This window comes from Chelon labrosus (genome assembly GCF_963514085.1).
Source record: "Chelon labrosus genome assembly, chromosome: 10".
NCBI classification, from domain to species: Eukaryota; Metazoa; Chordata; class Actinopteri; order Mugiliformes; family Mugilidae; genus Chelon; species Chelon labrosus.
The window spans coordinates 20,938,755-20,963,376 of NC_140360.1; the positions used below are offsets into that span (position 1 = coordinate 20,938,755).

The window sequence follows — 24,622 nt, forward strand, 5'->3', positions numbered from 1 at the left end:
CTAAATTCTCATCATTCGGACGCAAATAGAACTCTCCTGGGTTGAAGAAAGCCAAGTCAGCACAAGGGTCATGAAGCATCTGCGGATGTTCTGCAAAATGTGCTTGCAGAGTCTTTCTATGGACCCACTGGACCTTAATTCACTTTTTAAGATCAGTGAGGAGGGTCCAGGGTTATTATTAAGAAACACTTGATAACATTTCCACAAGCATTGATGTAACTCTAGTATATAAATAGTGTATAAACAACTCAGATGACTGCTAAGACATGGTGGTGGTGGTGCACTGTTCCACGGCATAGTATACAAAGCAATATCTAGATAATCACCAAAGGTACTACTGGAGGTGGGAAAAACACACACACAAGCTGCTGAACAAGGGTGTGGAAATATTGTACTTTGGGGGTTGCGTGGCAGCACAATTATACAAATATCCACAGTTTAAATATGCAAATGTCACAGCACAATGTTTAAAAGCAGACCTTAATGTTAGAGAATAATTTCTCTTGCCTATGTGTAGTTAATGTTAGACTACTGTTGGGGTCAGTTATCTGCCCTATTTTCTCTAGGAACATGCCATGGCCATGGTCCCTCTTTTGGCGTCTTCAATCTCACTGCCTGGCTGTCTACAGACACGGCTGTGGAGTTGGATGATAATGTCCTTCGTCACTGTCTGACAATTTGTATTTTCTAGTTGGTATGAGTCCTTATCTTCATGTTTATGTATAATAGCCAATGGGATATTGACACATCTCCCCTTTGCTGCCTCGGCCCACCTTTCTAGTATAAGAATCTGAGCTTTACTGTTTGACCGTTAGAACTGAGGTGGACTCATGCACTTATGTTGTGATGACGAATCTTCTGTTCTCCTCGATCGAGCCTAAATAAACTCCTTCCGCATAAGACATACAGGACTCTAGTACTTCCTCTTCTTCATTGGCATCATCACAAATTCCTCCCTAACACTTAATATCCAACAAGATACAGGAAGTGAAGCTTTAGGAGGAGCCCTCTTAGTCAAACTTTCCCTTAAGAAAAAAAATAATTACAGCATTCTTCCACCTTTACTGTGGTTTTTCTCGTGAAAGTGATGCCACAGGCACATATCGGAATTCAGGATGCACGTCACATCACAACGCCAACAGTCGGGTAAAAAAAAAGTTTTCTTTAAAGAGTATTCTTACATCTTTGAGAGGACACAATAACAAGCAGGCCATGGCAGAGGGACACACAGAGAGAGACAGAGAGAGAGGGCAGGAAGGAAAAGACCAGGATTGCAGGCAGAATAAAAACTAGCTAGGCAGAAAGCCCAAAGACAATCTGGCAAAAACATGAATGGTGAAACACTAGAGAGGACTGTCTAGATGCAGGCGGGAGGGTCTGACATGACAGGACACTTGGTGAGTCTCATGTGATCTCCTGTTGCTCTGTGAGTTTTTTGTCACTAAACGAAGACCTTTCTCACAGTCACTGTTTAACCTGAGGGATGAGGAGGAAAGGCCAGTCTCATATCTCTTTAGAGCCTTTAACAATCCTCGACCTTCGACAAGCAGCGCCGTCTTTCAACCCGTCCTGACCTTTAAAACCTCCCCTCCTCTTTAGAGGTTTAACGAACAGAGGATCTTCAAAGGCTCAAAACAACAACTCTCTCCGACTCCGGAAAGAACGCGTGTGAAGGGTCCAAGCTTTTATTATTCCTCGCATCCGATTCCTCGTCCAGTTTCGGGCTTTAGATGGCAGCATTGTGAAGAAGTCACAAAAGTTCACATTTCAGCCCAGCGTGATCCTAGTATTGGGTGACCTGAACACCAGCTTCAAATTCTGTCCTGAAACAAACTCTGCATATCACACAAGTGACTGGCTGCTGTTTTGAATTAAGATGTTGGGCAAGAATTCTGTCTAACTGTGACTAATGCAGTTTACTGATTTTTTTAATTCTTCTCACTTAAAATACAACAAGCTCTTTAACTGTACAGTGTGCAGTGTTTTTTTTATTTTATTTTTATTTTTGGTGTCTTTCACCTTCTGATATAATGCGTATACTGTATGATGTATGAAACTGTTTTGGATTTCAGTGTGCCTTTATTTCTTTAATAATAATAATACAGCCTAATTCGCCAGTATGTAGACTAAAGCTTTAATGTCTCAGAATGGCCATATGACTTAAAAACTACAAAAATAATCCAGTGATGGATGAAAGCAGCAGTCAGCGTGAGGAATGCAGGTAACATGCAACATCACTGCCGTTACTCTCCCGTTTCACCAAAACCGTCAGAGGAAAGAAGCCAGAAACCAAAGGACACACGACTTTAAGAAAACTTCATGTGTCTGTTTGCGAGACCTCTGAAGAACCTCCACTGTCATGGAAAGTTAAACTCTATCCGACTCGGTTCAGGTGACATAAATCAGCAGTGACTTTATGGCACAATTTAAAAAAAAAATTTAAAAAAATTCCAAGCAAACTTTTGATGCAGAACATGTGGAAAATTGAAAAATCCAGTCATTACATATGTAGTCATGCATGGAGCTCCTCTACAATTCTTCCACTGACAAAGGTCAACCTGGTTAACAAGTGAATATTAACTTCCTTCCTACGTTTATGCTTGACAGATTGCTTAAAGGATAATTCCAGTTTATTTTGATCTGGCGTATTTGCCCATTAATGTCAGAGTCATGCTACGTTTGCACTTTCCGTCTCTGTTGTGGAACTTGGGTGGAAATGGAAAAGGGCGCGAAAATGCTCACACGCTGCCCCGAACAGGGCAACAAGTGCAAACTCCCTGCAGCACGAAAATAAAGGGTGATTAGGTCAGCGGTCAGGAATCCACAGATGGATGTCCCAAAAGTTAGACAAATGGTTGTTTTAGGTGGATAATTGTGGCGTTTATTTTGAGTCAGACTCGTGTTTTTCACTGCTATATACATCATTGTGGGCTACAGAGTTTGACATTGGGGTGAATGGGAAGCTTTTTAAGACACAGATGTACAAGCAAGGGTTTTAACATCAACCATATGAAGCCAGTCATGGTCCAGTGTTTAACACAAATGTTAAACAGCAACTGGTCTATGAATCAACCTTTTTATTGACACAGGAAAAGTCTTGTTTCCAGAAACCAATCAAAATGTGCACAATATGTTAAAAGAAAATGGAGCTACTGTACATTTAAGAGGTTTTAACAAGGTGTTTGGTCCTTTTTAAAATGCCTTGATACGTTTGGTTGAAAGCTGCTTCTTCTCTTGTGAGTCAAATTGCACAGTAAAAAACTGTGCAGCTGTGCAAGCAAATTTAAACTGTAACTCCTGTATAATCCATTTTTCATACAATACCAAATTAGCTAGATCATCTGCAAAGAATGCCTTTGCTTCTACAGTTTATAAGATCTGACTGTCGCAACAGTTTTATCACGTGATTTGGCACAAACAGACACATTTTTTGCACCGGAAAAATTTAAAATCCCATCAGGAATATTATTGCAATATTACCACAACATGGAAACAAATATCAGCCCCTCTCCATTTAGTGTGCTGACTTTTTTCACAGCTACCTGACACTCACAACGTGTGCTACATACTTAGTATTTTGTTTATTTTGTGTGTCACTCACAGTCCCACAGAAATCCAGGATATTTTGTACAGTAGGCTGTCAGTGTGTGTGTGTGTGTGTGTGTGGGTGTGTGTGTCATCTTTCATTTGTCATTTCCAGCTCTCTTCCCCTGGATGTGCTTCACTCTTCTCGTCTAGGTGGGAGAGGCCTTGTGGTTGGAAACCTGACAAAAGTTGGCTATCCTCCTTCTTATCACAGCCACAGGAGGAGTTAACCTGTAGCAAAGCGTGGAGTTAATCTTCTCTGTACTCGGCCACCGACTTCAAAGTGCTGCCTCGCAGGTTCCTCTCAGCCAGTCTGGAGCTAATTTCCCTTTAACGGAGCAAAACTTCACTCTGGGAATGAAAATATCAGTCCTGTCCAAGAAGCTGTGGTGCGTCCACAAACAGCTGATCCTCGTGCTCACTCCTCTTGTGTTTCTGCCTTTACTTTTTACTCTGCCAGAGAAGGTGAGTAAACATATGCTTCACTGTTTTCTATTAATAGTAAATTAGTCATGTTATTTGAATACATGAATCAGACCAAAAGCAAGTCTAATTCTCAAACTGTTTGTCCCAACACTTGATTGTGGCAAAATGCCAAACACTCTGATTACAGCTTCTCAAGTGAGAGCATTTTCTGACTGTATAAGTCATATGTTACTGTAATCTGAAAACGGGTTCTTAACTTGGTAAATGTAGTATTTGCTTCACTTATTTTATACACATGAAAATAGAAGAAATATATCTTAAACATACACTTATGCTATTTTATATCGTAGGCAACCCCAGTACCACATTTGATTGCTTTCTCTTTTCTTGTGTAATCTTCTTTTTGAAGCATTAACGGCCGCATATCACTCACCTTTTAGGAGGGAAAATGTCTTTACGTGGTGGTGCTGATGGCTATGTTTTGGTGTACAGAGGCTCTTCCTCTGGCTGTCACTGCAATGCTTCCAGTCTGCCTCTTCCCAACACTGGGAATCCTTCCAGCCAAAAAGATCTGCCCTCAGTACTTCATCGAGACCAACTTTCTGTTCCTCAGCGGCCTTGTTATGGCGTCGTCTATTGAGGAGTGGGGCCTGCATCGCAGAATAGCCCTGAAGGTCCTCAGTATTGTCGGAGTAAAACCGGCATGGTGAGAAGACGCCTTTATTGGAGGCCTGTTGTACTCCTCTGTGGAATGGGGCTCTATTGATTTCCAGAAACACATAAATAACTACACAAACAAATGCACTGCGACTTCTATTTGAAATATAACTCCTAAACTCTGATGTTTTACGAAATCATACAGCAAAAGAATCTGAACATCTAAAGGTTGTGAATAATGCTTCATATCTCCACCGGTTTCTATGGACTTGGGGCTGGTTTGAGATTGTGCACTGAATTGTTTTCACAGGCTCATAATGGGAATGATGCTGACCACGTCCTTCCTGTCCATGTGGCTCAGCAACACCGCCACAACGGCCATGATGCTCCCGATTGCGAATGCCATCCTGGAGAGCCTGTTTGGAGACCTGGAGACGCTTAAACAGAAGTGCAAATCTCCGGAGGATCGCGAGAGCTCTGTAATCAATGGTACTTTGTTTAAGTGACGTTTTCCCAGAAACTCACATCTCCGTCTGGACCAAAGCCTGCGCAGCATATTAACACATATCTGCTCCAGACAATATTTTTATATTAACAATGGTTAAATGGTCCATAACATCAAAGCAATCTGAGTGTGTTTTTATGCCACTGGTTTAGTTGTTAGGCAAAAAAGAAATTACTGTTAAAGTTCACTCTTGCTGCTTTTAACCCACTGTACTTTACCTACATGGCCCCAAACACCAGACAGAGACAATCAGCAGCCAGCTCGTAAACATAGTCGAGCATTTATCTGCCAAAGAGCTAAATATTTCCCTGAGAAGTGTTTAGAAAAGAGTTTCTCAGTAGTAAAGACATAGCATCCCCAAGTGGACAGAAACACAAGTCTCACAAACTTCTCCTTATCTGCTTAAAGGTTAAACTGCATCGGGTGATAACATCATGTTGTGTTCACAGTTTGTTTCGCAAAGACTCTGGAGAGGTTAATTCAATTTATTGCCACTTTACAAAAGATGAGTGGACTGACAGTGATGATGGTTGTTCAGTTGTTTTAACCTTGTCTTCACGAGCCTTTAATATGTAATCTAATATGTGAACTTTGTGCAGTTGTTCCAAAACACTGAGTCCTGGCATAGTCGATCTTCAAGAAGTAATTGATTTATGGTGCAGTATTGACTTTGAGTCATATATTAAATGTATCAAAAGTGCGGCCTCCTGAAAGAGCTGAAATTTATAATTTCACTCATGCTTATAAGAAGATTACAGTTTTCTACTTTCTTTGCTGCTTGTAAAACCTAAACCAAACTCTGCTTCAATGTCTTTCAGGCCAGTCTCCTGTAAAACTGCATTCACTGCCATCAGTGCCATCAGAAAAACAAATACTGGCAATAGATGGGTAAGGACAACACAGATCTCAATTGGTAGAGTTTTTATTAATCTACTGTACCATTCTCACATCTGTTTGGTAAATATGTGCTGCAGCAAGGAAACAGCTAGCTTAGCTTAGCAAAAACTTTTACTATCCTTTTGCTAAGCTAAGCACTAGTTTTTTGTCAAACAGAAATAGGAGTGAAATCCATTTTCAGATGTAGAAACTCTTTGTTAAAACATTCAAAAGGTCGGATGCTGTGGAGCAGACTGACCTGATGACAGATGACGAGATCCGTTCAGAGTCGGAGTACGAGCTGAGAGTGTGGAAAGGATTCTTGATCTGCATTCCCTATTCGGCCAGTATCGGAGGAACCGCCACGCTGACAGGCACCGCGCCCAACCTCATCCTGATTGGACAGCTGAAAAGGTAACTTTTTATTATGTGATCAGGGAACTAATCCTTCTACAGACAGTCCTTGACATCAAAAATTTTGTCCTTTACAGCTACTTTCCAGACTGCGATCTTATCAACTTTGGCTCTTGGTTTGCGTTTGCTTTCCCGCTCATGCTTCTCTTCCTGGTTTTGGGATGGATATGGATTTCATTTTTTTACGGGGTATTGAACACAAGGTAATGAGGTGTATGCTACTATGTTGAACTGATATATCAGTTGTTTTAGTTAGCATAAGAAGATATGCACCTTTTCAAACATCCAGTTTTAAGCTTAAATGTCATTTGAGTAAATGACCATTTTCTGTCACACTTTCCAAACCTCTTCTTTTTTTAACTCAGATTATGTCTCAGGAAACATGACCGAAGAGCCCAGGCTGAAGCCAAAGCCCAAGCTTTAATAGAGGAAGATTACAGGAAACTAGGGCCTATAAAGTGAGGACTCGTGTATGTCTTCAAATGTCGTGCAATAGACATTGAATGAGTACATGTCTATGACAGAGCTTTTGATTCACTTTTACTCTGCATGCTCCATTTCAGTTTTGCAGAGGGATCCATCTCTTTCTTTTTTGTACTGTTTGCCGTCCTCCTCTTCACGAGAGATCCCAAATTTGTCACTGGCTGGTCTGTGCTTTTTAAGAAGGGGTAAGTAAGGCCCACTTGTCTCTCGAAACACATTTAACACCTCAGTATAATATATACATATAGTTAATTCTCTCCTGCTATTGTTTGTCCTGCAGGTACGTCTCAGACGCAGTCACTGGTGTGATCATTGTGTCCATATTGTTCTTCTTCCCTTCGCAGAAACCTTCTCTCAGATGGTGGCTTGACCCTAAAGGTCAGTGACTACATATCTTTTAGGATTTCAACAAGTTTGAGCAACACTAAGCTTAAGTTACAAACTAGTGGGGTTACTTCAGGATGCGTCAAAAGTTAATATCTATGAGCAGATGTTTCTGAATGATTCATAAATTCTGTGTCTTTAGAACAGCTATTGCAGAATACAGAAAGTACTCTGAGGAATGTTAATAATGTAGATTAGAGAGTCTGAGTAAATTTCCAGTCTAGAAGTGAGACTGTAGTTTCTCTGTTTCTGTGATTAGAGTAATCTCCTAAAGCTATGTTTGTCACACTTTAGGGTTTTTGTTTATGTGAGTGTGCACTTGTATTTTGTATTACTCATGTTGTGGAGACAGAGCTGTGTTTAACATTTGTCATTACGATCATTACAATTTAGTGTAAAGACTTAGTTTAAAGGGTTTGGCAAGAAGTAGTTTGGGTTCTGCCCAGAGTAGGACTCCAGAAAGTGAATGTAAATTGAGGAGATGTCCTCTGATGTGACTGTGAGCTTGGCAACAAACTGCACGCACGTGTTTTGTATGTATTGAAGACATGAGGCACGTGCGCATGTGATTGTGTATTATTTTTATGTTCAGCTGGTCAAATAAACCACTGGACGCCAGCAAAAGAAGAAGAAAAAAAGAAAAAAGAAAACATATCATGGGGTTCATTTGTTCCTCTCTATGTGGGTCAGATTTTAGAATGAAGGGAATAGGATCTGACTTCATTGTCAGCTCGCTAAAATATAAAAGGACTGAGGCGTAAAAGCATAGTGTCTTAGCTTTTTGAATTTAAAATGTGGATTTCACTTACGCTAAAAGACCAAAGCCCTGTTACAGTGCCTCTGTTACTGTGGTGAATGTTTTCAAGATGGGTCTCTGCTGATATAGGTTTGTAAGATGGAAATACAAGTAAACTATATATCGTTTATACTAATGAGTTTTGAACCAATAATCTCATATGAGCAATCACTGCAAAAGAAAACTGCCCTCATAAAATATATCCTAAACATTTCCTAACATCAATAACTGAGGATTATTGTTTCAAAGTTCTGAAGCTTCATAGACGTATTTTGACACATTTTTGCCTACACATAATATAATATTATTGAATTAAATGTTCAGATCTTCTGAACTCTTAATTGTTTCTTTTTTTTTTATTCCCTCAGGTTCAACCACTCCTTATGTCCCTCTCCTGTCCTGGAAAAAAGCCCAGGAATCTGTTCCCTGGAACATCATCCTGCTGCTCGGAGGTGGCTTCGCTATGGCCAAAGCCTGTGAGGTAAAGATGTCGATACGAGTAAAAACTTTATGCTAAAATTCATCACCTTTGTCGTAAACTGATGAATGTAATTAAGTCAGATTGGCTGAATGGGCTAAACTAAACTAACCACCTGCCGCCTGGTTATATTTAATATAAAGTACATTCGACTCAAGAGCATTTACCAAAATACCAAGCAGTTTGATTTGTGATTTAGTTTTCTTGTTTTCCTCCATTTGTAATTCTAAGTTGCGAAAGCTGTCCAATAAAATGTGTCTCTGTGCTGCTGTGCTTTGTTTGGTTCTGTTCTCTTCCTTGGTTTATTATGTTGTGATTTGATCTTTGACCCTTAACCTCGATCTTGTGGAATTCGCCAGGAGTCTGGACTCGCTGTCTGGATCGGAGGCCACCTACAGCCTTTGGCCGAGGTCCCACCTGCTGCAGCTGTGATGTTGATCACTGCTTTCCTGGCCTGCTTCACTGAGTTTGCCAGCAACACTGCCACGATTATCATATTTTTGCCCGTGATTGCTGAACTGGTAAGAACAGACTTCAGCTGGTAAATGCATATTTACTAAGTCTATGTGCTTCTTAAAAAATACCATACCTGAAGCGTGTAAAGGTAAGCAACTAAATTTAGGTCAACATTAGAAGCTCACACTAATTAAAATGCATAATTTAAGTTTCACTACTTATCCCATGTGTAAACAGTCTAATCACGCTGTTATTGAGGACAATCAAACGTCCGTGCTACCAGATAAAGTTGCGAAACTAATGAAGTGAACGGTGAACAAGGTTGTTGCTAACCTTGTCGTTTATGTTACTCGGAGGCTTAGTTGTCACGTTACGCCGTTGCAACAGATGTTCTTATGTTTGCAGCCTGTTTGACATTAACTGCTGTTTTTGGCAATCATTGTTGGTGGCTTTTGTACTTTGAAATGTTCCGTACGTCGCAAAATACCTACTTGGAGAATAGTTTACAGGATGTATAGGAGGTTTAGTGAATTTTGATTAATGAATCTCTAGTGTACACATCTCTGGTGTAGACATGCACATACTGATTGTCTGTTTTTGTTTTCCAAGGCTGTCATTTTTCAGCACTGCATCGGGTTTATTCTCAAATTTCACCAATATCATCACTTGATATTAGTGATCCCTTGTTTTTTTCTGCCACAGCTCTAATAGGTGGTGCATTTATGGTTTATCTGTAAAAAACAAACAAACAAACAAACAAACAAACAAACAAACAAACAAAAGCTATTGGACAGATTGCTGTGATGCAAATGCCTAAACTACAGTATAATATACCGGTATATGTGTAACTTAATTTCACAGAAGTGTCCTTACAATTTTAATTTTACTTCTCAATAGATTTGTGTCAGCATTCCTTTCATCCATAAATTAGGCCACAGTTTTACACAGGAGCCATGTACGCTCAGTTTTCTCACAGCTACACAACCACTACATTACAATGAATGGATGATTCAAGATGTCATGCACTTCATTTTCCCCTGCAGCTGAGCATAACAACGTTGGTTCTGCTCCGATACTTTATATCTTGTCTACAATATAAAGTAAAGGGTTGTCCATAAGATTGCAACAAAGGCAATGCATCTTTAGATATCAAATGAGCTGGTTGTTTCGTTTGCCTCTGCAGGCTCTTCGGGTCTCAGTGAACCCTCTGTACTTCATGATACCTGCCACAGTAGGATGTTCATATGCCTTCATGCTGCCAGTCTCCACGCCCCCCAACTCCATTGCCTTCACGTCAGGACATCTCATGGTCAAAGACATGGTAAGGTCTTCACACAGGCTCTTGGCTCTAAAACACGTTAATCTATAACCAGTTAACATCTTTCCCTGTTGTTTCAGGTGAAAACTGGATTTGTCATGAACATCCTGGGCGTCCTCTCAGTCTCTCTGGCCATGAACACTTGGGGCATTGCCATGTTTAACTTGAACACTTACCCAGAATGGGCTCATTCAATCAATCAGACTGCTGTTGTTACTGATGTTCACCCATCAGTCCAGTCGCTAAATGCCACGCTCTGATCACACACTCACTGTTAGCATGAACAAAGTACGTATAAGATTGTATAAAAATTTAACACTGAACAGGGACAAATGTCTCTCTGTAGATATCTATAAGTGCCTGAGAACTCTGGGAGCTTCATACTTTCCTGCAAGTGTCTTTCTGGGCTCGCCAAAGTCAAGATTTCAGACTGTGAACACTCAGAATGTTAATTATTTTGCTATTTGCCTTCTCAAAACTGGACTAGCATATAAACTCAACAACAGCAGCGGCTTTGAGCTCTGTGAAGTGCTTCATAAGACTCTGGTCAGACTGCAGAGTGTGGTGTTTGTATTGTTTTTGCTAGCCTGACCTCTGCTGGAAGAATGATAAAGACGTTTGTGAATAAGTCTTTTTAAGATATATATTTTAGTAAAAATCACTAAGAAATCAGATTAGTATTATATGGTGCATTGCTAAAGCCATGACTCATAAACAATATTTTGAGTCTTTACAACATTATTGTATAAATCATGACTAATGAATGTGTACATTTTGTTACATAGTGATCTTCGTTCTGCTGTTACAAACTATTTAATTATAATTATTATGATGATGATAGAGCTGCTTGTTGTTTTGTATTTGTATTTCTTATCAGAGCATTTGCAACAACTGAATAATCTTTAATAACAAGCAACAACAAACTGTAATATTGATTCCTTCTGATAATCAGCTATACTGCTGCAGGTGCTCACATGTTAACACATCCAAGCTCCGGCAAATGCAAAGAGAGCATACGTTGTAAATTCCCTACAATGTTTGCTTGGTGTTGTAAACTGAGCACACATGGCCTGAAAGCAATGGCTAACTTATGCAGGGTTGTGGTGGTTACTAAGTGTAAGCACGGTCACTGTAAAGGGTCCATAGTATTTATATGCAAAACTATAAAATGCTCAACCAAAATCCATAGAGCAGAACAGGATGTACTGTACACGTCTGGAAAAGCGACCTTTGATGACGCAGATTTGAGCCAAAGCTGATTTGTTTTCTGGGCTTTTTCAGAATCAGCCAGATTAAAATGATTTTCATAATTATTTGTTAACCACATGAAATTGATTGTGTTTTTTTTTTTTTTTTGGATTGACAATAAATTGAAACCATAAATCTATGTTAACTCACACTTTATTTCTAGTGGCACAAAACTGTGTGTCATTTGAGGCTTGAGGTTGCTGTGCTAAGCAGTGAGCTTCCAGTTAAAGAGCTTAGAAAATTTCTTGTTAAATGACGATATATGGAGGTGTCAGCTGTGCTAAAAATACACAAAGGGGCCAAAACAGGAAACTGTGCGCTTGTTGGGGAGTGTTTCTGTATGAAGTTACAATGAAGGCCTAAATGCACTGCCTGGCCCCAAAAGGTCATACACTCATTGGACTGCTTTTAGCCTTGATTACAGCACACATTCCCTTTGGCATTGTTCCGTTAATTTTCTGAAGTGTCACAAGATTTATTTCTATCCAGTGTTGCATACATTTTTCACCAAGATCTTATATAGATGATGGGAGAGTCTCACCACTGTCCAAAGCCTTCTCCAGCACATCCCAAAGATTCTCAATGGGGTTAAGGTCTGGACTCTGTGTTGGCCAATCCATGCGTGAAAATGATGTCTCATGCTCCCTGAACCACTCCTTCACAATTTGAGCCCAATGAATCCTGCCATTGTCATCTTGAAATATGCCCATACCATCAGGGAAGAAAAAATCCATTGATGGAATAACCTGGTCATTCAGTATATTCAGGTAGTCAGCTGATCTGAAAACAATCAATCGGGATTTTTTTTCTGATCACATTTATTTCTCGAAGACGATGGTTCCTCACTATCCTTCCAGTTTTACTAATGCGTTAACCCAATTTTAGTAGTTTCTTCAATCTCCGTATATGTTTTCTCTGCTTGATGAATGCCAATGGCTTGACCCTTCTCAAACAGACTCAAACAACATCTTTTCCACGGGATGTGTCTTTCAACATGGTTGTTCAAGAAATGAGAAGCTGCTCATTACATCAGTTGGGGTAATATAACTTGTTGCCAGCTGAAAGATAATCACCCATGCAGTAATTATCTAATAGGAGGCTCATACCTATTTGTGTCAGGATCTATGTTTCTGTGTGGATTTGTTCTGCCTGTCTCTCTCTGAAGGCTGGGCGGAGCTGGAGCCACCTGCTAACACACCTGCAAGCAATGGAGCCTCATCAGCCACCTACTCACCTCATCAATATAATCCTGGTTCAGTCCTCCACTCGTCGCCAGATCGTCTGCTTACCATAGTGGTACATTGCCTTGGTTTTTTGCTCTAATACTCCGTATAGCGTTGTATACTCATTTCTTGTCTCTTTGTCTTCAGCTCCTGGACCAATCCACTCATTCAGTTCTCTTGTCATCTCCTTGGGATCCTCACCAGCTCCACCATTCTGCCAGCCTTCTTCCCTGCACCTCCTCCCCCGTTCTCTCCGGAATACCACACAACCTGCTTCTGACTAGCCAGCTTTGTTCCTTCAATAAACCGGTTTTATCACAACTACACTGGCTTCGGGTTTCGTGTTTGAGACTTGTGTCCGAATTATATCGGCAGACGTGACAGTACGATCTGGCCACAATATGGACACCTCAGACACAGACCCTGAATCAACTCGCCTCCGCCATGCTGTTTCCCAGCAAGGACACCTCCTTGGACAACACGAGCAGAACATTCGTGACCTTTTCAAACACAACCAAGAAGTATGTCAACACTTATCGCAACTAACCTCTCAGATTACCACCCTTCTTACCTTGCAGACCTCAGCTCCCCTCACCGCTGCTGTTGCTGCTGCAGTTCCAGTGAGTCCTGAACCCAGGGACACCAAAGCCCCAGACCCGGAACCGTACTCTGGTCAGCCCAATCTTTGTAGAGGCTTCATCTTCCAGTGCTCCACCGTTTTCCAGTTAAGACCTGTTTCTTTTGCCTCTGATGTCTCCAAAGTGCAGTATATTTGTAGTCTGTTAAGAGGAAAAGCACTAACCTGGGCTGAGGCCCGCTTTTCTCGTCGCTCTTTTTCTGATCTGAGTTTTGAGGATTTTTTGGCGGAATTCAAAGGAGTATTTGATCACCCAGATTATCAGAGCGACGCTTCAATGAAATTAATGAATTTGTCCCAGGGATCTAGGCCAGTTTCTGAATACATCATTGAGTTCTGGACTCTGGCAGAGGAAGTAGATTGGACTGATAATGCTCTGAGAACGGCTTTTGTTAAAGGACTTAATGAACAATTGAAGGACGAGCTGGTCTCAAGAGATGAGCCGGCCAGCTTGGATTCTTTGATTTCATTGACTAATAGGATTGATGCCAGGCTTCGCTCACGTCGTTTGGAGAAGACTCCAGGCCCCAGGTCTAAGTCTCTTCTGCCACTGCCGACCACCAGCCACCAGCCGACCGCTTCTGCTACAGCTCTTGCCTTACCATCCAGTACCCCTGTAGAGCCCATGCAGCTGGGTCGGGCTCGCCTTACCCCTGAGGAGAGGCAACAAAGGCGCCAGGCAGGTGAGTGCCTCTATTGTGGCAAAAGAGGACATTTTATTGCCTTCTGCCCAATTCGACCAAAAGACCAAGCTCACCAGTAGCAGTGGGGGTCCTGGTGAGCCAAACGACGTTCCCCCAAGAACCGCTTAATCGTTTTCAGTTGCCGGCTTCCCTCTGTTGTAACACATTTTCTTTACCCATGTTGGCGTTGGTGGACTCGGGGGCAGAGGAGAATTTCCTAGATCAACAGGTGGCAGAACAAGCCGGCTTAACGCTAGAGCCTTTGAAGGAGCCTCGGACTGCTCTAGCTGTGGATGGGAGAGTCCTGGCCAGGGTAACTCACTGCACCCAGCCCCTCTTGCTTATTGTTTCAGGAAACCATAGAGAATCTATTCGCCTCCTCGTTATATCCTCACCTAGTTCACCACTCATTCTTGGACTCCCCTGGTTGAAACTCCACAACCCCAACATGGATTGGTCTGGTGGGAAAGTTTTAAGTTGGAGCTCTTTTTGTTTTGAGAACTGTTTAAAGTCTGCCTACTGTCCTCCTACAGAATTGGATCCCTCTCCTGAGCCTCCAGACCTTAGCGGCATCCCTGAGGTTTACCATGGTCTTCAGCAAGTCTTTAGTAAGTCTAAAGCACTCTCTCTGCCCCCACATAGGCCCTATGATTGCTCTATCGACCTGCTCCCTGGTGCTCCCCTTCCTTCTAGCCGCCTGTACAATCTCTCCAGACCTGAGCACGAGGCAATGGAGCGATACATCCGGGATTCCCTGGCAGCCGGCATTATCCGACCTTCCTCGTCCCCACTTGGAGCTGGGTTCTTTTTTGTACCCAAGAAAGACTCTACATTAAGACCTTGCATAGATTTCAGGCCACTTAACAATATTACAGTTAAGAATAAATACCCTCTGCCCCTCATTGATTCTGCTTTTACTCCACTCCACGGTGCAACCATATTCACCAAGCTGGATCTCCGGAATGCTTATCATTTGGTTCGGATTAAGGAAGGGGACGAATGGAAGACTGCGTTTAACTCCCCTCTGGGTCATTTTGAGTACCTAGTGATGCCTTTTGGACTCACCAATGCCCCCGCAGTTTTCCAAGCCTTGATTAATGATGTCCTACGGGATTTCTTGAACAGATTTGTTTTTGTATATCTTGATGACATTCTGATTTTTTCCCAATCCCTAGAGGAGCACCAGCAGCATGTACAGGCCGTTCTTCAGCGCCTCCTGGAGAACAAACTCTATGCTAAAGCGGAGAAGTGTGAATTTCATGCAAAGGAGGTCAGTTTCCTGGGGTTTATTATCGAGGAAGGACAGGTCAAGACTGCCCCAGAGAAGGTGGAAGCAGTGACAAAGTGGCCCGTTCCTGGCAACCGTAAGGAATTGCAGAGGTTTATTGGATTTGCCAACTTCTACAGGAGGTTTATCAAGAACTTTAGCACAGTTATTGCACCTCTCACTCGTCTTACCTCTTCTGCAGTGCCTTTCCAGTGGTCCTTGGAAGCTGACGCTGCTTTTCTCCTCCTCAAGAGACTCTTCACCACAGCCCCTGTTCTCGTTCATCCTGATTCCTCCTTGCCATTCATTGTAGAGGTGGATGCTTCTGATGCAGGAGTGGGAGCAGTCCTCTCTCAACGCCATGGTCCAGACTACAAGCTCCACCCCTGCGCGTTTTTCTCTAAACGACTATCTCCAGCAGAACAAAACTATGATGTGGGCAACAGGGAACTGCTGGCGGTGAAGATGGCCCTGGAAGAGTGGCGACATTGGTTGGAGGGCTCTGTACAACCATTTGTAGTTTGGACAGACCACAAAAACCTGGCTTATATCCAGTCTGCCAAGAGATTAAATCCCCGGCAAGCTAGGTGGGCACTCTTCTTCAGCAGATTTAACTTTACACTTACCTATCGCCCTGGTTCCCGCAATACCAAACCAGATGCCCTTTCCCGCCAGTTCTGCCAGGAGGAGTCGCCAGATAAACCAGAGAATATTCTCCCTCCCTCCTGCCTAGTCGCTCCCATCACCTGGGAGATTGAGTCTTGCATCCAGGAGGCACTTCGTACTCAACCCGATCCAGGAAGTGGTCCCCCTGGCCTTCAGTTTGTCCCCGAGTCTGCCCGAGCCCAAGTACTTCAATGGATTCATGGTAGCAAATTCTCCTGTCATCCAGGAATAAATAGAACACTGACTTTGTTGAAACGCAGCTTCTGGTGGCCCACGATGGACCAAGACACTCGCTCATATGTTTTGGCCTGTTCAGTTTGTGCTAGAGGGAAAACCTCAAATTCACCACCATCGGGTCTCCTTCAGCCTCTGCCCATCCCAGGTCGGCCGTGGTCCCACATTGCCCTGGACTTTGTGACCGGACTCCCTGTATCTCAAGGTAACTCTGCCATCCTTACTGTGGTAGATCGTTTTTCTAAAGCAGCACATTTCATTGCCATTTCCAAACTGCCATCTGCCAAGGAGACAGCTGAACTACTTACTAACCATGTCATTCGTTTACATGGCATCCCAGTGGACATTGTCTCTGACAGGGGACCTCAGTTTGTGTCACAGGTTTGGCGAGCCTTTTGTCAGGGCATCGGGGCCACGGCCAGCCTGTCTTCCGGTTTCCACCCTCAGTCAAATGGCCAGACAGAACGAGCAAACCAGGATCTGGAGACAACCCTGCGTTGTATGGTGTCGGCAAACCCTGCTTCCTGGAGCACTTTCCTCCCCTGGATCGAATATGCCCACAATTCCCTGGTCTCATCTGCCATAGGTATGTCACCATTTGAAGCATCGCTGGGTTACCAGCCCCCTTTGTTTCCCAGTCAGGAGAAAGAGCTGGCAGTGCCATCCGTTCAGCAGCATCTTCTGCGCTGTCAGAGAGCATGGGAGAAGGCCCGCACTTCTCTTCTTCGTTCCTCTGCCCAGACCAAGAGAGCAGCTGACCGACACAGAACTCCTGCTCCTCAGTACCAAGCAGGTCAGTCAGTTTGGTTATCTTCCAAAGATGTACCCCTGAAGACGGATTCCCGCAAGTTGTCACCTCGTTTCCTTGGTCCCTTTAAGATTTTGAAAATTATCAGTCCCACTGCTGTCCGTCTGGAACTGCCCAAGACTCTTAGGATCCATCCAACTTTCCATGTTTCTCAGTTGAAACCTGTTCGTCACAGTGTGCTTTGCCCTCCAACCGAACCCCCGCCTCCCCCCCGGCTCATCGACAACCACCCTGCATTCACTGTTAGGCGCCTCTTGGATGTGCGGCGGAGGGGTCGTGGCCTCCAGTATCTGGTCGATTGGGAGGGTTATGGACCAGAGGAGCGGTCTTGGGTGCCGCGGTCTTTTGTCCTGGATGCTGCCATGGTTAGGGAATTCCACGCTGCTCATCCATCCAAGCCTGGGGGTCGCCAGGAGGCGACCCATTAAGGGGGGGGTACTGTCAGGATCTATGTTTCTGTGTGGATTTGTTCTGCCTGTCTCTCTCTGAAGGCTGGGCGGAGCTGGAGCCACCTGCTAACACACCTGCAAGCAATGGAGCCTCATCAGCCACCTACTCACCTCATCAATATAATCCTGGTTCAGTCCTCCACTCGTCGCCAGATCGTCTGCTTACCATAGTGGTACATTGCCTTGGTTTTTTGCTCTAATACTCCGTATAGCGTTGTATACTCATTTCTTGTCTCTTTGTCTTCAGCTCCTGGACCAATCCACTCATTCAGTTCTCTTGTCATCTCCTTGGGATCCTCACCAGCTCCACCATTCTGCCAGCCTTCTTCCCTGCACCTCCTCCCCCGTTCTCTCCGGAATACCACACAACCTGCTTCTGACTAGCCAGCTTTGTTCCTTCAATAAACCGGTTTTATCACAACTACACTGGCTTCGGGTTTCGTGTTTGAGACTTGTGTCCGAATTATATCGGCAGACGTGACAATTTGCTTAGTAAAATCAAGGTGGCGACTTTTTTTGCAGTGTACATATAGGCCTAGGCTGCTGGGGAACCTCCAATTGTGCACAGAGCACTTCTCCTATTTCTCACATTTTACACATCTTATGTAAGTACTATATGGCAGCCTCCTGACCTGTAATACAAAAAACTAACATTGTTTATTTAGTTTAGATTAGCCTTACGAGATCACCTGCTATCCACTAAGCTGTTTTATAATTACTAATAAGTAATTGTTGGCTCTCCATGTTATCAGTCTTGCATGTATCATGAACCTCTGTCATGTACTGTACGATGCATGTATTCTAATAAGATTCATCAAAATGCATGTACCTGTATGTATCTGCTTGTTTATGATTCTCTCTTCTTATCATCTACTCTTTTCTCTTCTCTCTCTTTTTCTGTCTTTCTACTTTGCCAGCCTCCAGCATTTGGTTCACCGTCACATGAGCTGCTCGTTGTTTCTTCCTGTTGAAAGGGTTTTCTTCCTTGTCACTCTTGCATAATGGCTTCCTGTGGGGGTTTCAGGCTCGGGGGTCTGTCAAGCATCTTGAGACCTGAGAACAACATTTTGAATGTCAATGGAGCAGTGTAAATAAACTTAAAATTGAACTTGAGGATTGAATAGATCTTTTAGATTGGATGGCGTTAAAATGTTTAATTTTAGTGTTTTAATTTGAACAATTTTAAACAAGAGGCAGAGAGTGATAGACTGAGACGTGCCTCTGTATGCTGTGTGGTTTCTTCAAAGTTTTGAAATTGTAATGGTAGTTAATGCATAATTAATAATTTAATGATAATACTTTAATGCATTTCTAAATTAATAAGAGCTTCAGAATATACCTGTTTAAATTGATTCAGTGGTTTATTCACAAGCTAATATTACTGTTAGTAGGTTATTGTTCAGTCAGAAATTGAACTTAGCAAACATTTAAACAGTGTAAATAAAAATTGTCAATATATATTAAGAATTAGAATTTTTTTGAAACAATCAACAGTGCTGGTGACTAATCTTCACGGGAAAGTTTCTTCACTAACATTTCTATGAAATACAGTTGTGAATAGTGATTGGACGGTTTTGGACATGCACTTTTAGGCTTTGTCTATTTACATCAAACAGATGAAGGATGTCATTCATTCATTCATTTTCTATACCCGGTTATTCCTGTTAAGGGTCGCGGGGTCTGCTGGAGCCTTTCCCAGCTGTCATCGGGCGAGAGGCAGGGGGTACACCCTGGACAGGTCGCCAGTCCATCGCAGGGCTAACACAGAGACATACAACCATTCACACTCACATGCACACCTACGGCCAATTCAGAATCACCAATTAACCTAATGAGCATGTCTTTGGATGTTGGGAGGAAGCCGGAGAACCCGGAGAGAACCCACGCAGACACAGGGAGAACATGCAAACTCCACACAGAAAGGATTCGGAAATTCCATGGATTCGAACCGGTGACCTTCTTGCTGTGAGGCATCAGTGCTAACCACCCCCCCACTGTGCCGCCCATGAAGGATGTCTAAATGTGAAATTGCATTACAGAAGGTAGTGGTAGTGTTACCATCATAACTTGGCTGTCTATAGACCTTTTTCACGGCAGATATTTTGATTTGCCGCTACGGGTTCACATACTGTTTGTCATCGTCATAGCTCACTGAAACCCTTAATGGAAGTGAACCATCAATGATATACAGTAAGTGTGCTTTCCCCACTGTCGCAAATGTCTACTGACAAAAGTGTCCATTCGTTACTTTAGACAGCTAGCGGAGTGGCTAGCTTAGTTAGCCACAAGCTGATTATAAAAACAATCCCTACACAATAGCAAATCACAAAACAGCCATAAATAAAAGTCGATAGTGCTCTCTTGATTTTTGTGGTGTTGTCAGAGTAAATAACCATTGACTATCAGTGTTTGTTCACATCAGACAAAATGGCAAATGAAGGCTAACTGTCAGTTAATCTGTAACTGTTGTGCCAGCAGGGGTTGCTATAGCAACAGAAGGTCCAACTGAAAACAACTCCAGGTGACACGATAAACATTTACTCTCACACATTTTATCATTATTATTTTTTATTAATTTCTCTCCTCATAAAACTATATGTTAACGACTAAAGAATAATTCAAGATTCAAGACAAGTGTTTGCTTTAACCATATATAAATAAAAACATTTAGAGGTGTGAAATACTAAAAAAAGACATGACACAGACAATCCTTTCCAATCATTTTGAAACTGCACTCTGGTCAGTGTGACCTATGTCACATTGTGTCTATGACTATGCCATGCTTCTTCATATGATTTTGTGTCACGTATGGTTTACACGGAGAAGAGCGGCCTTTTCAGTTCTCACATGGGAACTTGTCAGTGACCCACAAAAACCATCATGACGGTGACTGTCAGATGGCAGTTCCCCTTTTTACCTTCACAGTCCATCAAAAACTTCCCAAGATTTGTTTGTTCTCAAGCCCATTTTCTTAGAGAGAATGGAGTCGATGACAGAAAAAGTTTTTTTGCCTTTCAGGTAAGAAATGTTATCTATTTAAATTATTTTTAATAGACTCTTAGTGGTCTAAGGGCTTCCTGAAAATGTATCAGTCTATAGCATCTAAAGCCTTTTATTAAAAAAGCAAAAAAAAGTTTTTGCTCTTGAAAGTGTTATTTATACTTTACTCTTGACTGTACTTGTGTTATTTTACTTCAGGAGAGTAAATAAATAGTTCTAGTACAACAGCATCACTCTTCCTAAAGCCACAACTTGTTATTTTCTCATATAATATTTTGTGTATGGATTAAACCAGATGTAGCTGTCATTTGTAGCTGTAGCTGTAGCTGTCATAGTTTTAAAAAGTTTTTGAAGACATGGCTGAAAGACAATCAAGCTTGTGATCATTGATCTTTGTTTTTCTTTTTGTTTTTCTTTTAGTTTTTCTTATACTTGTAATGTTAATCCTGTTGTCTTTTCATCTTGTCTGTGTTTGTGTTTTTTTACTGCGCTTGAACATCCTGCCCAGGGACTACAGGTGTAAATTAGCTATTTAGCTAACCCTGGTATAGAAGCTATTCTATGCATGGTCCCTGTCAAACAAAACCAATAAACTAAACTAAACTAAATTTATTGGTGTTTGAAGGTCCTGATATGTCTTTTAAACTCTGGACACATGAAGACTAACTGCTACCCCTTATATCCAGTATTTGCTCTAAGTTGTAAAGAAAGCTTCTCAGTTTTTCTGTTTGAAAAATTTGCATATTTGCTTTCTTGCTGCGGTTTAGAAGTGAAAACTAATGCCACACTCATGTCAGTGTGTTCAGTATGAAAGAGGAGACAGGATATGATTAGTTTAGCCATCTTCAGTAAAGAGTGGTGTAAAGTGCTCCTACCTTTGGCAAATATAAGGAACAGGAGCACTTCTGTAATTGCCATGTTGTATATTTTCTCTTTGTGAACAGAACAAGATCTTGGATACAGCCCATAAAACCTCTCCTGTTTTACCTATGGGAAGTTTACTCTGCACCGACTCTTGCAGGCAGAGACGTGCTGACTCTGCTCTCTCTCTGTTTCACACTTGCCATTGTTACTGGCGCCCTGCTTCACCACTGGCTGTCTAAGACTCTGAGATACGACCAAGGAGCGTCTGTTCCGATGGCCTGCATTTACAGTGTGGCCATGTTTCTGGTCACCTCCCTGTGCCACCCCCTGCGCTGTGTGCTGACTATGATTCTGCCCACTGTCTGCACCAAGCAGGGACGCAAACTCCTCATCTCAGCCTCTGTGATGATTCTGCTGTTGAACGTCATCCCTAATATCACAGTCAACGTGGGGGCGGTGGCACGCATTCTGAAGTGCACTGCTGAGGGTTTTACAAATACTTTATTAAACTCATCTGAATCCTTGAACATGGTTAAGCAAGAGCTTGTTGAAGAAGTCATCAAAGTGAAGAGGGAGGACTTGAGCATTGTCACCAACTTAAGGACTTTAGATCATTTCACACATGTTGACGTGTCAGAGGTCAATTGCAGGTTTACTGAGCTGATTGGGCAGATAGAGCGCAAATTCTCACACGCCAGGAACCTGCTGAAAGAATACAAACTTCTCTCAAACCGGATTCTTGCAGCCATTTTTGTCGCATTACTGATTGTCGAGTCTGCACGCTACCTGAAATCTTATCTGACATCAGTTCAGTTTGATAATGGCTACATCTCCAAAGAGCTCCTGCAAAAAACACCTCATGCTGGGAACAAAAGCCCGGCTAAAAATGCAATAAATCTCAGAGGCTGTAAAATAAGAAGCCAGGAATGTGCCTCTTGTTTCATATCTCTGGTTGTAGTGACGTTGTATTATATTGCTATATCTTTAATAGTAGCCTTAGATCATTTTGTGTATTATATAGTTCAGATGATTGTGCCGTGGGTGCTGGATTTTCCACCTACATCTGCCAGCATAAGTGTCAATTATAAGGTGAGACAGCACACAGACATTTCACCTCAGCACCCTCAGATCTTCTATTCTGCAGTTTTTGCTTCCTCACTCTTTTTGGGTATTCATGTATTCGCTCTTGTTTTTAGGTTCTGTGGTTCCCCCCTGCCTTTTGTATTATTCCACAGTCGTGTATTACGAGGGAGCTGACAAACTTCCACAGGGATTACAAGTGGAACTTCAGCCCCGAGCCGTCACTCTGCGATGTGACAACTTCATCTCCCAACCTGGGAGTCACACTCCTGCTGGGATGCCTGTGGCTGATGAGCTACTTTCTGGTGTTCCTCGAGGTTTACGCCAGGCGGCTGCGCAGGAAAATCTCAGCATCCTTTTTCAGAGAGCAGGAGGAAAGGAGGGTGGCTTACTTGATGAAGAAAATACAAGGGAGGCAGAATAAAAAAGAGGAGAAAGGGACCATAACTGTTGACGTTAGGAGTTCTGAGTGAAATGTTACTACAAGTGTTCGATGGACTGTCATGAAGTTTGGATCACATGTTTAAGGATGACCTGTAATATCTCTTTATTTTGTGTCATCATCGGGTTAAAAAGTAATGAATGTGTTTTACTATATATATTTTATCATTATCTTATCTTTAAATGTGACCTGCTCAGTCACTGCAGCTCCAGAAAAGCTTGAAGTTAAATTACAATGCACTAAATTAGAACAAAAATGGTCCCTTAAAAATAAAATCAGCAAATATTAACCTGCAAACCCAGTGATGTTCTCATTCATTTTTGTTCTTTGTCTTTAGTTCTGATCAGCTGCTAACTCAGTAAGTTAAAACTGTGGACAAACGTAAACATCCTTTGTATATTATCGTGCAGGCATTGCTCCACTGTGTCAAAGTGCAGCCTCCCTGCTGTTTTTCAGGTCATTAATTGAACATCCTGTGTATGACTCAACTGCCATGACGCCTTCGCCTCTGCAGGCATAGGACCCCTCGACACTTTCCTTGTAAGCGCTAACTTGTGGTTTTTAGATGTAACAACACATTCGCTGAACTTGCAATCACTTCGCTCCACACGCCTGACGCTAACGCCTCGTGTTTCTCACACAAAAGGTCACGGATGTTGTACTGTATAGAATATTTTTCTGTACAGTACGCAGAATTGCTCTTTCTTTCTTTTTTTTCTTTTTACATCTCAGCCCCACTAGATGCCACTATGGTGCTTTGGATAAATAAAAACAAAGAACAACATCCACCGGTAACATTAGGAAATAAATAGCCCTTAATTTGATTTTACAGTTTTTGGATTATTATATTGGCCTACATTGGCTTCATTAGATTAAATAAATCCGTTTTATGCACACATCCAATAATTCTCCAACCTATTTTAATCAGTGTGCCCTCACTTCCTCTTGTCCTTTGCATATCAGTAGGCTCCTGCTCATAATTCCCTTGAGGCTGCCGGGGGTTTATTTTAAGACTTCATCCCAGAATAATAAAAGAACACTTCGTTATCGTCTATTTTTACACATAACTTTTTATCCACTTCATGATTGTCTCAACATTCTGCAACCAGTGCCGAGACAATACACTGCTGTTGAATTGTAAATTATTCATATGCTGTCTATTGCAATGAATTCTCACATGTGTTACATGCTGTGTGTGTGTGACAGCTCTGAAACCTCTGGGTTTATTCTTATTGGAAATTCACCGGAATACAAGACAAGTTAACAATTTTATGGCTGCTGCTTCCCATCAAATTAAAAAGAACTATTCTACGTATGTTTTAATTTATTTTTAAAAAATTAGTCATATATTGGGTACTTTTGACAACCTGACATTTGAGGTGACAAATAAGGCGTAAAGGTATAAATGTATGAGTGTGTGCAGCTGAAGATACGGAGACTAATACATTTGTTCAGGCACAGTAGGACAGGCGTCTTAGCATTCAGCAGTTCAATCAGACAATTACCTGAACAAGAACGGTTCTGCAGGGTTTTTATTCTTCTGCAAACCTGCTACGTATTCATTATAGGCAGCCTGCAGACTTCTTTGTTTGAACTACACTATTCAATGAAAATGCAAGAATCTCTCATGCATTTGTATTCTC

General features: G+C 42.0%; 2 protein-coding genes across 2 annotated transcripts; both read left to right on the forward strand.

Moving 5' to 3' along the window:
* Positions 1-2,509: 2,509 nt before the first annotated feature.
* On the forward strand, positions 2,510-11,051 carry slc13a3 (solute carrier family 13 member 3). Its single transcript, XM_084552955.1, has 13 exons — positions 2,510-4,050; positions 4,452-4,717; positions 4,979-5,157; positions 5,992-6,061; positions 6,284-6,463; positions 6,541-6,666; positions 6,829-6,921; positions 7,027-7,131; positions 7,227-7,324; positions 8,495-8,607; positions 8,964-9,125; positions 10,244-10,381; positions 10,459-11,051. The coding sequence occupies exons 1-13, from the start codon at positions 3,943-3,945 to the stop codon at positions 10,636-10,638; spliced, it is 1,818 nt and encodes a 605-aa protein (XP_084409081.1). The 5' UTR covers positions 2,510-3,942; the 3' UTR covers positions 10,639-11,051.
* Positions 11,052-20,573: 9,522 nt separating this feature from the next.
* ocstamp (osteoclast stimulatory transmembrane protein) lies at positions 20,574-23,848 on the forward strand (the record flags this gene model as incomplete). The annotated part of the gene is made up of 3 exons (XM_084552602.1): positions 20,574-20,611; positions 21,460-22,546; positions 22,654-23,848. The coding sequence occupies 3 exons, from the start codon at positions 20,574-20,576 to the stop codon at positions 23,008-23,010; spliced, it is 1,482 nt and encodes a 493-aa protein (XP_084408728.1). The 3' UTR covers positions 23,011-23,848.
* Between the last annotated feature and the right edge of the window lie 774 nt (positions 23,849-24,622).